At 26.0% G+C, this 15,450-nt stretch overlaps 1 protein-coding gene across 1 annotated transcript in view; it reads right to left on the bottom strand.

Moving 5' to 3' along the window:
* Positions 1 to 6,675: 6,675 nt before the first annotated feature.
* The window catches only part of LOC132928607 (protein bric-a-brac 1-like), a 41,420-nt gene continuing 32,645 nt past the window's right edge, over positions 6,676 to 15,450 (bottom strand). The window contains exons 4-6 of the mRNA XM_060993404.1: positions 11,676 to 11,824; positions 8,970 to 9,245; positions 6,676 to 8,059 (exon numbers count right to left, since the gene is read on the bottom strand). Coding sequence (XP_060849387.1) covers positions 7,889 to 8,059; positions 8,970 to 9,245; positions 11,676 to 11,824 — 596 coding nt within the window. The 3' untranslated portion in view covers positions 6,676 to 7,888. The remainder of the gene's footprint in view (positions 8,060 to 8,969; positions 9,246 to 11,675; positions 11,825 to 15,450) is intronic.

Below are 15,450 nucleotides of genomic sequence, written 5' to 3'. Positions count from 1 at the left end.
AATAGTATTAATATATAATATAATATTTTATATATTTGTAATATGACACTCAAATTATACTTTTAAAAAGTATTTTTTCAGGAAAATACTTAAAACTTGTGTGTCTCATTAAAAGAATGGGGAACATAATTTTTACCATAAATATCTATTTAGGTGCCTAATATGATAATAGTTAGGTACCCATAATATTATAAGAATCGTAATAAGATTTATGAAACGAATCCATTTTATATATATTGTACAAATAATAAATTATTATTTTATAAAGGCGATTGTGTGCCTTATAAAGTCTATGATCATCTATTTCGTTTAATAACTATTGTCTTAGTTCATCATGTTGTGTGAGTAATATATAATTTAAAGGATTCTATAGCAGCACTATAGTATAGCGAAATTATGTTAATATTAGGTAGGTACCTACCCCAAGGGATATTGTTTGATGAGAAAATAACAATCTACCTATACTCGGTACTGCGTTGCATATACTATATACATACGACCTACGTAGTACGTATAATATGGCATTTATGACATTGAGATAAAGTAAATCTCGTATTTTCATGTATCGATATTAATATATAATATTATTAACAATTTAAATAGGATAATATTCAGGAAGTATTTTAGAGGAATACCCTTAGTACTTTAGTAGTCCTACTATAATATTATATACACAACTACACAAGCCAAAGGGACAGAAAAGCTTTCTTTAAGAATAAAACGAGTGGATTATTATATCACGTTGCAGGACAATTCGAGGAAAAATAATATGATGTTATCTATGTCATAAGAAAATATCTTATATGCTCAGATTAAAAAACATGTTTTTTTATTTAATTTATTTTAGGTATATAGGCACAAGTATCTAGGAGCTATTTAATATGTATGAATTGCAAGTACCTATTAATAATTAAGCAAGTAATATATTATTTTATTGAATTTGTTGTGGGGCCGGAATGCCGAGCCCGAGTACTTGCATTTTGTGGCATTTCCGTATTTATTATTACGTTTTTACGCGATGTCATCAGCCTCCACCTATTCTATGTTATAGACGACGGGGGTTGAGTATACCATTATATTATTTATGTGAAAATAATGTAAACATTACAACTTAAAAGGTACCTATAAAGTTACTTGTATCTAGAATCTAGATAATCGAAATTAGATTTACATTTACATCTGCTAAGTTAATATCTAATTTAAATGTTACAAGTATTAGGTAGGTATATGTTAAATAAGGTTAGGTTTATCTTATTTTTATTATACATTTATACTTATTGTATTGGATTATAGACGAGAACAAAACATTGAATTCATGTGACGTCAAAAGCACGATATAATCCATGTATAGGCATTTTCAAATTTTAAAATGCATGACTGAACATTTTCCTCCTCAGTCCTCGAATTAATTATCTTTATTCCTAACTTTTAATTCATTTCTTTAAATTACGCCGCGTAAAGAAAGGTAGGTAGTCGTGATAACCGATAAGTACCTTTTCAAAATTTTAAACTCTTTTTTAGCTGTTTATAGGAATGATAGTTTTCAATTTTTAAAATTGTTTTTTCTATAAATTTAGTTAAAATTATTCACTATAGTTCCTATATGTCTGTATAAAAATATTAAAAATACACAAAGGTCATCAATTTTATGATATACATTAGAAATTAGAATTTTGACAAATTTCGTCAAAATCGCAAAAAATTAAAAATATTTTATAGGTAAAGTTAGAAATTCATAAAAACTTTTGATAATATATTCAAGTTTTGAAAATTAAATGGAAGATTCATGTAAAGCAGTTCATATACAGAAACCATTAAATATAAAAAGGCAATTATTTTTTATGGACATTTTAAATTCAAATTTGAACAAAATTATACTTATTAAAACGATAAACATAACAATGTTTATTAATTTTTTATAATTTAAAAACATCATTCGTGGAACTTAAAATGTTTACGTTTATTAGATTATTATGGATTTTAATATATGCAATGATTTCTTCTTTGCGTCTTCAATCGTTTGATTAGCTTACTGAAGTTATCCATGCTTCCCTATTGTAACCTAATTCCTTTAGTTCTTTGAAGCTATCCTATCCCATGTCTATCATGATTTGTTTCATGTATTCCATCCTTGGCCTTCCACTTCCAATATAAACTTCTACGTCACCTTCTATAGCATTTTTCGTTAAACTATCATGGCGACATGGCGTAGTGCCGTAGTATGTATCCTATCATTTAGTTTCTTCACTCTATTCTAACTTTAATAATACTGTGCCACAATTCTTGTTTATCCTTAACGCAATGATATTTTTGATTTATTTTAAGACATTATCGATTTATACTATGAATCTATTTTTACTGTTATACGGTATTAATGGAAAGATGTTATTGAATTTTGAGTTATAAGTTGATACAATATGCTAGGTATTGCATGTTATTATAATAATTAAATGTAATAATATATTAATATAATTAATGCAATATTGTTGGAAATCAATTATCATATAACCATACTATAATCATTACTTGTCCAAAATTTGAATTTTTTCTACATACTCCGAAAAAATATTCTGCTTTTAAATGATAAAAATATAATTTTTTTTTTAAATAACGTTGTTGAATGTATAGCGCCTTAAAATAAAAGAAATATTTTCAAAATACTGCGTTGTTAGTTTTGAAACAATATAATGAGTGTTGTTTGATAAAAGAACCAGCATATATAAATGATGTAGGAAGGTATGAAAAAAAGTTTCCACGGACTTATATAATGACTCGTCATAGGTAGAAAAATAATAATGTATTTTAAAAGTATACCTAGTAGCGCAATATATAATAACGACTATTATCATATACGTATATTAATTTGTACGTAGGTATATATATATATATATATATAATATAAATGTGTATTTTACTATTTCACATATTATGATTATAATAATATATAGGTTGTATAATATTAAATATTACATACGTACAAATGATAGGTATATTATAATATATAGCCATATAGGTATTTTAGTATAATTAATGTTTTTTTTTTTTTTTTTGTTAAATATTTATATTTTAGTTAACTTTCAATTGTGTTTTTCAATTTGTTTCGGGGCATGTAAAATGCTTTAACTGCATGTTTTATATTATAATGTATCATTATTTCCAAGGTTGGAATAGAATAAAATTATGGCTCATGAATTTAATATTTAAGTTAACAAATTGTACACAGACTCGCATAGTACAACATATAATATTATTTGTTTTATGTTAGTTTATAGTATATTTAGTACCTACTGTAGTATAGAGCTGTGTGCCCGCGTGTGCATTATATTTACTTATATACTATAGGTACCTTTATTTATTTTATATATAAAATTGAAAATGACCGAGCCCACTATTATCCATATTATTATTATTATTATTATTATATGGTTTGTACAATTTTAATGCTATGGGAATGCAATACCTGTATGATGTTTTCATCATAATGCTTACCCTTATACATGTATAATATATACATCTACCTATTATTATGCATTATTATTGTGTAATTGTGTTAACAAGTTATTATTATTAGTATTACTATTAGTTATGTAATATATATGAAATATAATATTTGTACGGTATTAGGTATGTATTCTGTTCGTGTTTTTGGCTACAAAGTATATAAACTATAAAACTAGTATATATAAATTATGAGGTTCGCGATTTTGTATTTTAACTTGTGTATATAGGTAGATACTAGTTGTATAGACCGTGCGACATAGAATTAAGATTAACATTATAATATAAGTGAAAGACCAATTCTGTTATAGACGAATATAAAATGATTAAAATGCATATCGGCTATTTATTATGTATATATATCGTTTATACAATATATTATACTTTCTTACTTTGGATTCATTTTATTTTTAACAATTCGTACCAACCAATGATGCATATAATTTGCAGCGGTCGGCGCAGTGTATAATTGAATATTTGATTAATAATAGTAATATTATTAGTATTAACTGTGTATTATGTACCTATATATCTATAATTATTAAAAACATCATGTTATGCATATATATTGGAATGGATCTACCAGAAGGTGTTAATCTTCCTTATTGATGAGTGCTGTCGTCCTTTATTTTTGTTCAATAAGAAATTATATAAATTTATTTTCATTTTTATGTCTAATTAATGTGTAAAATAATAATCTATTAGCATCCCCTAAAAAAGAATCCTATATTCACCTGTAAGAATATATGTGTGTGTGATGGAGGACATCGGTAATACTTATAGGTATTATAGTTATAACTTATAACTATATATTACCTATTATACAATTGCTGTATGAAAAGTGTTAGGTACCATTTTGAAGGTTTTTATTTAGTAATCGCATGACTGATTTGATGCACACCTTACCCCATCAAGTAAGAATATAAGTACCTACACATCGCATTTTTATTTTTAGATTCAGGCAAAATATGTAAAAAAGCACATCAAAATAAGCTCCGTTTAGGCCTGTTTTACTTGGTATCCACCGCACGCTGCTAAAGTTATATTTACGCGTATACGTGTAAACATTATATGAATACTTTACAAGTTGTACATAAATATAAACGAATTACGAGTAAGTACAGTTAGACGTACTATAATAATATATACCTAATCTAATATGGCAGTGGCATAGCCAGAATTTTGCTTTGGGGGGGTACAAATTACAGTTATAGAGTATATAAGTGGTTTACTTTTTACGTAATATGTACGTCCAATTAAACAGTAAACACTGAATGCATTTTAAAATTTCAGTAAGAGCTGTAGAAATGTAGACCCCTCAGATCCTATAGCTACACCACTGCTGTAGTGTGGTACCTATACCTATAATGTTTAAGAGATTGTGGCGAGTAAAACTCAATTAAATGAATATTATGATTGGATAGTGCAAATATAACATCGTATTATTATTATAATGTCCATTGTTTTAAAAAAATAAATCGATAGTTGGTATATACTTACTGTTTAGCCATTTAGGTACACGTGTTTCCAATCGTCATTGGTCTCAGCAAGCACAATTATATTACTTATTGTAATATTCTTATTATCGAATATTAAAATCATGGACAAAATTATTATCATTAAAATTTAGTCCTTGGTAGACAACGATCGCAATGAAATGTGCAGTAAGTTGATGATAACTTAAATAACGAATTGATTAATCCTCACAAACTATATAATATATTATATGTATATATATTATAATAATATGTACATTTACACTTTATAGTACACATACATGTATAATGTATATATATATATATATATATAATGTTGTGTTATTATGCTATTTATTTTGGAGGTCACGTTGACAATTTCATAATAATATTACAGTATTCATAGCGTTAGTTTACTCATAATGATATTAATTTACATTACAATAAACATTTTGTTTAAACAAGCTCGGGATTAAAAGTAACATATAGGCAGATTAAATAATATTTTATCTATAAGACTACAAAGTATACGCACTATACACAATATATTATGTTTATTAATAATGTGTATAAGATTAATATTATGTATTTTGCCTAAAGTAATATTTAAAAGATAATACCTATATCTATAGCTTTAGGCCGCCGTATAGCTGCATAGTTGGTTACTTAATTAATTATTAAATAATAATAATATTTGTAGGCAAATACGGTTTAAAAATTTAGTCAGAAATCAGAATAATATTTAAAAAACGTGAGCACTGAACACCTGTGTTTTAGATATATTTAATTTATTTTTATAACAAACAATGATTATTATTACTTAAGTCTTAAATGAATTCTTATTGAAAAACTAAGTAAATAACTTTACAATATGTGTGTCATGTAAATGTATTATATACCTACCGTTTATACATTACATTGAAATTGCAACTTAAAGTTGCGTTTATTGATGTTGGTGTTTATTATAATTATTATGTATTTATGTTTAAATCGCATTAGACAGATTTTGATGTATTTTATTAAAATTAAAGCAAGAAAATATTTAAGTGGAAAATACTTCTTAAGTATTTATTTTCAGGACAAAATATTTTCTAATGATGAATAAACTTACTGCATATAGACATATTTATGTCAAATTTACATGATCAGAATGACATAGAGACGTATTAAACATAATGTTATATTTTTATACTCTTAGCGTTCTATTTATATAACATAAATCAATGTCTAATTTTTTTATTATTATTAATTTAATATTTTAATAATAATTTGTATGGTATCAACAACATTTTTTTATCTGTTTATTATTATACTAATGCTGAAAGTATTTGTTTAAAAATACTATTATAATACTGTTAATATCAAAAATATTTTAATATATATTACATAATATTATACATTATATGATAATAATTAATGATGGTCTATTATTTTAATTTGACTATATAACAAAAATATTTTCTTTTATAAGTTGTATTTTATGTACATTAATTGGATAATATATTTTTTTACGTTATTTATTATTTATTTTTAATTTTTTTGTTTGTCTGATGCCAAGAACTAATAAAATAATAAAATAATTTCTATAAATAAATAATGAGAATAACACGTCGAGTATGTAATGTAGCAAGGTTTATTTTTTTAAAAAATATACAACAAAAGAAAAAGTATTACCTTTTTTCTATTAATAATATACACGTCGGAGTATTACAATATTATTTATTTGTGTAGTCTAAAACAAGTACAATTTTTTTTAAGTCCATTTATAATAATAATAATAATAATAATATTTTAATGAATACAATTATAAACAATACATAATTAATCAAAATGTATAATATGAGAGTTATGCATACAACAAGCTTATGCTAACAAAAGTGTGTGTAAATAAATTAATCTAAAACTAAAAAAAAAATAATAATAATAATAATAAGGAAATAAGAACATGAAATATATTTTACTGGCCTAGTCCGTTGAGAATGTTTGTCTTTCAATAAATGATTTACAATAGATATTTACGTGCTAGGAACAGGTAACCAATACAATCTTGCCTTAAAAAGTATGTATTAAATTGTTTTTTCGATACTCCAAAAACTACTCTTACATAATATTAATAATTATCATGGCAACCGCACGTCATATTTTACAAGCATTACTGTTTATAAGTTTTTTTTTAAATATTTTTAATTTTTTTTTTTACAACCTACTGTTAATTATTAATAACACATTTTATTGTCCGTCAGACATAGTATATTGACACATATCAAACAATATATACACACCTATCATATATATATATATATGTATATATATAATATACATTTTACGTAATATATTTTATACATTGGTGCTCATTGCCCACATATATAATGTCATAAATAATAGTATACGAATAAATATATTATATTATATAATATACAAATATGTAATAAAAAAACTACTTGTTGATTCACGTGATACGCGAGTAATAGTTTATAGTCATAGTTATTTTGACTATGTTTTTTTTTAAATAATTTAAAAAAACCGTATATTACAATAATATATTATCTTCAATAAATATTTGTGAATTTTGTTTTCAAACCGCTGACATTTCAAAATAAAATATATGTTATACTTTTTTTATTGTATATACAGAAATCGAATGACGTAATTGCGAATATTTTAACGATTACATAGTGCGAAATTTAAAATAATAAATATAATATCTATTAAAAATAAATGCTAGGACTGCCAATCGATAATAATATAAGTCTATGCTTTAAATTTACAATAGTTTTTTTTAATTTTTTTTTTTTGTTTAGTTTTGTTGATTTTTAATCGACGACCAACTCACATGACCACAAAGTCTTTAATACATCAGTATTATTGGATTTGTTCGCTATAGTTTATCTCAGTCTGTGTGTAGGTGTTATTTTTTATTCAGTCCGTTGCTCGATGACTAACGGCAACGGCTGCTGATCGATGTTGTTGCCCATTGACGAGCCTCCGGTACAATGGCTGTTCTTCACGAGCTCATCAATGTCTTCGACGAACACGTTGTCTTGGTTGGAGTGGTCGATGGATCGCTTGTAACCGCTAAGGCTCACCTGTTTGAAAAATAAATAGTTAAATAAAAACGTGACACGTTATATTTATTTATTGGAATATTCACACCAAACACGACATAAGTAATAACATATACGTGGTAAAAAAAAATATAATTATGTTAAAAAAAGCAAGTTAACAGCTATAAAAATCCTATTTATAGAAGTCTATAAGAGGACGTCGCACCCGCATGTGCTTTTTCCGTCTTACTCACGTACGACATAGACAAAACGCGTTTGTGCAGTCTGAGTATAGAACTCGCTCAATTTTGGTTTTTGAGTAAATATACCTATTATAAAAAAAGATGATAATATTTCGGAGGGCTACACGCCGAGTTTTTCCATTGTTCCCAATATAACGTTCATTATAATCGTTTAGAATTAGCGAAAATGTCAACATTTTTAAATAGCCTTTAACTTTTTAAAATTTTAATTTAAAAAAAAAACTCATCGTCTTGCCCCCCCCCAAAAAAAAAAAAAATTGTCATATTATAATTTTATCATAGGTATATTTTTACTCTAGTACCAAAATTGAGAGAGTTCTACTCAAACGCGTTTTGTCTATGTCGTCCGTGTGTAACACATGCGGGTGCGACGTCCTCATAAGGACATATTATATTATATAGAAATACAAAAATACAGTTTACTCAGGCCGTGCATGGAGTATCGGTTTTGAGCATAGGTAATGGGAGTGGGGTTATCGTCGCGTAGGTACACGAAGTGATGTGACTCACAATAGAGATAGGAAGCTGGTTGTGGGTAAAATAAGAAGTATAATAATTCTACATTATTTATTATTACTATTGAGATATTCAAATATCCCTTCCGAAAACCCACTACTACAGGTATGTTGTTATGTTATTATTATTGTTATTATTGTTATTATTATTATTATTGTTTTTGTTGTTCTTACCTCGACGTTGTTGTTGGAAACTAACGGTGAATCGGGTGGAGACGAATTGGGTGACATGTCAGCCGGACTGGGTAGGTGCGAAGAGGCGAGTAGGGCGAACGCGTCGACACCCGATGAAGGAGAGATGTTATGTCCGGCGGCGGCCATCATTTGCTGCCGTATACCCTGCGCGACAGCAGCCACAGCGGCCGCGGCAGAGTTTGGCGACACGGGACCTTCAACCGACTGAACCGCGTTGTTACCATAGTGACCACCAGACATTGGGTCGGATAAACACTATATAAACATAAAATATCGGTATTGTTATTATATAAGTTTCACGGAGGAAAAAATAAATCTTTTATAAAATATTATTTTAAATTAAAAATGGTTTTGTTTTTATTTATTTTTTTAATTTGCATAAATTTAAATTAATTTACTCCTGCCATATACTTTTAAAAGACAAATTGGATTGTATAATAAATTATTATTGGCCTTACTATTTAAGACATTACTTTAATGGAAAATAAGTATAATTAATAAGTAATAAAAATAATGACAAAAAATGTTTTAATCTCGATCTAAATTTTTAATGTACAATAGACGAATTTAAATTAAAACAGGTATTTACGTAAAAATTCAACTGTTTGTTGAGTGTTTTTTTTTTTTAATTACATTTTTTATATAAAATTCTTTGTTAAAAGAGTTTTATTTGTCAGCTTAAATTTGTTGTATTTTTTTTTTTTTTTAATCTAAACACAATTATTATTAAATACTAACACGGTACCTACATAATACGTTACGACGATAGCTAATGTTCAATGCGTTTAATATTTTAATGTCATCATTAAACATTAATTTATATCCCAGTTTTGTTGTCAGACATTAGACATTAATTGGTAATTATGAAACTCATAAAACAGTGAACTAGAATAACATTTTACTGAAATAGGTATAGATGAGATAAAAAAAAAACGTAAATTCGATATTTAGAAGAATAATTGTTGGTACTATTTCGGTTAAATAAAATTATTAAAAAATTAAACATGTTACTCAATTGAAAAACTGTAATATTAGGTACCCAAGTGAATTTTTTTGTATAACAAAAATATTATAAAACTATAAATAGGTTTTTTATTGGAGCATCTGTGTATTATTTTTTTATTTTTCAAGTTGAATATTGTTTAGTAAATAAAATTATATATTGTTTCTTGGAAAATAAAAAATTGATCGAAAAAGAAAATCATCAGGATGAAATTGTATGATTTGGTAAATGTTAATGTTGAGTTATAAGACTTAAATAGTAGATTTTTGTTATAAAATACATAGGTATTAGGTACTCACATACCTACCTATTATAATTTGTATCTATATACTGTTATAAAAATAATATGAAACATTTATCGGAGATAAGCTACTCTTATAACTTTTAACTCTGATAACGTAATTCACGAGTGATGACTTAATACTTATTATTTTATAATATGACGACGCATAATCTTTCGTGATGTTGAAACGTTCCATTTACTTAAAAAAATTAAATGTCAATGGTATCCGCATATAAGCATGCTTAGACGTTCGTGGCAAGTGGGTACAATCTCAGAAAGTCCCATCTCAACCCTTGGTCGCCTTACCATAAAATCCTAAGCATCCCTAAATATGCACATATTAATTTAAAAAAATACATTTGTTACAATATGTTTACATCTGTATATGTAGGTGTATCTATTGCAGTGAAATTAAATAAATAATCATTTCAAAATTATTATCATTGCAGACGACTTAAAAGAAAATATCACGATATAGTTCAATATTTTAACGTCCCATTCAAGTTTTATATATTACACATTTATTAGATAGGCAATGAATAATAATATAGAGTTTAAATAGTTTCACTGAATACTCATTGTTACAATACGTACGATGAGAACTGTTTTGCTAGTAACTATCAAAATTCGAATGCATTATTAATTTGAAAAAGTTTTTCCACAAACCGCAGGAGGGACCGCGGTTCACTAAACGACTTTCCCCCCTCTTGGATTCACATATTGTATAATTATTTGTACATAATTTTTTTAATTCCGTATATTTTTAATTATATTTAAATTAGGCTTTAGATCATGTACCTATATATATATATATATATATATATATATACATATATTTTATACAATTATATACAGAATAAAATACATAAATATAAAAAAACGACTCAATGGAATACTATTTCAAACACGCAACTGATGAAATTTATTTTTGATTACAAATAATGGCAAAATAAATAAGTAATATAACAATTATGTTTTTCAGTTCTTTTTTGTGACGTATTGTACAGTACATTTATTATTATATATGCCATTATCGTTGAATCATAAATTATAAGCTTTGCGAAACGTCCTTGATTAAAATTTAATAATGGTAATTTGTCAATATTTATTAAATTAAAGAATACGTACAAACTGTACACATAATTTATATTTTATTGTACTTAAAAATATTTAAATTTAAAGAATATTATAACTATATGTGAATATTTATTTAATTCCAAGAAGTAATAACAAAATATTTGTTTTCAATAGTTAGAACTTATGAATTTATATTATAGTACAGCAGACAGATTTTTTTTCACGTTTAAATTACCCCCTTTATGTAGGTACCTGACAACTAATGGTTAAATATAACGGTTTTAATTAAATTAAAGAAATATATACATTTTTATTTTCTTACCGGTATTCTTGGGTAAAGGTGTAATGCTTCTTCTTTGATGTTTTGTGCGTCTCTAAACACAACAGTCCTGATTACATTTTGAATGTGATCTTCTGGCCAAAATCCTAACAATATCCTTTGAGGACGTCCTCTGCCTTTAGGCCTTAAGTCTGTAAACAAAAATATATTCAAGAATTTATACCTATAATCTATTTCTAATTTATGTATATTATTTATAAAAATATAGAAGTTATTAATTAGGACATATTATTATATAAGTAAACTTAAAAGTAAGTTATGTTCTGTGTTCAATACCTGTAATTATTGAAAATATTTTAGGTTAGCTTTATGATTTATTAATTAAGAATGGTTCGCTGAATAAATGAATAGTTAAACAATGTGCATATAACTAGTAATTAATTTGTATTCTATCTGATAATTAAATTCCAAGTTTTATAATTATTATTTATAAAAAAATAACAAAGTATCTCAGTTTATAGAATTAAAAATAAATAATAATAATTTAAATTTAATCTAAGGTAAATAATTTTAAGTTTTTATTCTTAAGTATAACACAAAATTAATTCAATAAAGTTGTTTAAGAAAAATAATTACAAATATATTTGAATGTTAATTTCTATGAACGAAGTCATGAATTATATTTATTGAAAATAATAAATTCAATTTTGTAAAAATGCAAATACTATATTCTGATCTATTTTATACAAGCAGATACATATTTTATAGAAACAAATCAGTGATCTAATTTATAAAAAAAATTCAATAGTTTATTCAAGCACAAATGAGAACTACCGAGACAAAACGTGGAAATATTGCTTTTAAATTTAATATCACAACACACCACTATCCTGTGTCGATGTAAACAACGAAGCGAGTCGAGTGTCCAACACCCGATGACTGTATCCTGTCCGGCCTTTTCATATTAAACATGTAAAAAGAATGTATAATAATATGATGATTAATGAATATTATAAGTGTAATAAAATATAATATGTATGTTAATTGGGTATTTAACATTAAAAAAATAATTCAAACACATAATATTAAATTACACTTATTGTGAAAAATGTTCAAACTATCTTTAAAAACAGTGAAGATAATATTTTTCATAGTCAGTATATTAAAATATATTAAAATAATAATTACAACATATACTTATTTAAAATTATTTTTTCGCTTTGTAATTTATTGTTGTTGATTTTTAGACATATTCTTAGAAATATTTTTATTTTTAAATTTCCTTTGAATATACATACTATATTAATTTATTTGTATATTCAAATTAGCATTTAGTATACTTGTATAATGAATAAGAATGAAAAATTTTAATTGGAAGCATAAATCTTATTTTTCTGTAAAAAGATAAAATACAATTTACGGATAATGACATTTAATTGTTTTCAATTTATGTAAACCACAAAAATAATTTTATTTAAAAAAAAAAATTAACTAGGTACTTCTCTTTACTTGACTGTATATTTTTTCTTTACATCTAATTATTTATTTAAAATAGGTATTAATCAATTATTAAAGTTATATTTGTTATACCAACATAGATTGGCGGCTTTTCAAATTTTGATGAATTTCCGGGGAACTGAACAACCAAGAAAAGCATTAGTTGTTCGGGAAAACTTTTAATTAGAACATTTTGTGTTTTTAATTTTCTTTGCGAACACGGTCGGTAAAAAATGAATTAATCTTAAAATGAAAAAAATGAAAAAAAATTATAACGGCGGTGAAGTGTGACAATATTTGGGGTTTATTTTGTGTCAACAACCGAGAACTGCGGCTTTGGGCGATCGTCTGGAGGAGATTATATTTTGAATTTTCGTCCCTCGTATAGTTTCAAAACAAGTTGTGTGCAGCCAAAAAGGACGTTGGTGTGCAAAAACTAAAAATATGGACAGAATATTTTTGATAAAATATACAATATACCTATTGTAAAATTAATTTTGTATTAATTCAAGACATCAAGTGTCAAAAGTTATATTTTTACCAAGAGAAATATAAATAACAGCCATATTATAGGATATGCACAAAAGGTGAAGGTATGAAATACCTACTTGCTTGCTCCGATGCTCATATAGGCATAGGATAGTAGTTTGTTGTGATATTCAATTCAAAAGCCATAAAAATTAAGCAATAAATAAAAATTTTAAGTCTTATAAAATTTAAAAACAATCATATTGTATGCTTATAAATAAAAAGTTAAAAAATAATAAAATTTGATACCTTAAACACGAAATTTGTACCAAACACATTTATAAAATTAAGTATACAATTAATCGGGAAAAATTCAAGTTTCTATTATAATAATTTTGAGAATAACTAGAAAATACTAATAAAAAAAAGAACACCGCTTACCATTAAAAAAATGCTAAATAGGGAACACAGCCCAGTCATTCAATGTAGAAAAAAATCTCAAAAGTATTAAAATTGGAAAGTATAATATTAACGCGCCAACTATAATAATATGTATATTATATAAAAACAGTCGACATGAAATACAAAAATCGTGGTATAATTATTTTTTTTTTTTATATAATATATACCTATCCTACGTACACAACGTATATAGTATAGATGAGATGCACTCGTATATGCACGGCAAGTTCATATGTATATATTATATATATTTATTATTTATATGTATATATGTATATATATAAAATATTAATATAATAATACGCGGCCAAACTGCTACGACCACAGCGACGGGAATGCCGTGGGGTAAGAGTAGGACGGCGGCGGTAAAACCACGAGGCGAGCTAATATGGTTAAAAATCGTACCGCCCCTATTTTCTATATATACCATAATACACGCGACGGTGCCGGAGGGGATTGGGAATGATCGACGGAGGGTGCAGTAACTATACTCATTACACGTGTTCGTATTATACGTGTATGACGACCGACGACGACGATGACGACGACAACGACAACGATCCAGAGCATAATATATAATATTCTGCACCCCTCGCACATAATAATAGTGTATATAAATACATATAGGTAATATATATATATATATATATATGGGTGTGTGTGTGTATGTGTAGGGGTATCGAGTACAAGTATAGTACGAATATAGCACGCTTGCACACTACTCGCACATATATATTTATGTATACCACTACACGCCCTAGGGATTTTCGTAATACATATATGTATATCGTATATATGTTATAATATATGGTGTGGTGACGTGGAAAAGTCTGGAAATTCGGGTCATACTTACATACTATATACACAACTATACACGTCCTTATTATTATTTGTCGAATCGAAGGGTTTTGAAGATAAAAAAAATTCGATAAGCTGTCCGCAGTATTTGGGTACCTAGGTATTTATTATTACGTTACCGAAAATTGTTATATAGCTATAAAATATTAAATTATATACTATACATATAATATGTAGGAGATCGCCCAGTTCTTAATAACAGTGACTCGCTGACCCCCACTTCCATCTTCATACTCATCAACGAAGACGTATTATTTATATGAAATTCTATGATGCTCTTTGGAGTCTTACTCACAATAAACAACGACGATAATAATACATATAACTACATAAGTACTTAATAGTAATAATAATAATAATAATAATAATAAAAAAGGACGAGTTAACGATCTGAAGAGACTGAAAATATTAGTGTGGTTGTGATATCCGTAAAGTCCGAACGAATTAAATTAGATATAATATAATGGTTATGACGACCACAACGCTTTGAAGCTAATATTTTAATATTTAATGGATAAAAATGAATAATAGG

The sequence above is a fragment of the Rhopalosiphum padi genome, chromosome 4 (assembly GCF_020882245.1).
Source record: "Rhopalosiphum padi isolate XX-2018 chromosome 4, ASM2088224v1, whole genome shotgun sequence".
Taxonomy (NCBI): Eukaryota; Metazoa; Arthropoda; class Insecta; order Hemiptera; family Aphididae; genus Rhopalosiphum; species Rhopalosiphum padi.
This window is presented reverse-complemented; position numbering and strand designations above follow the sequence as displayed.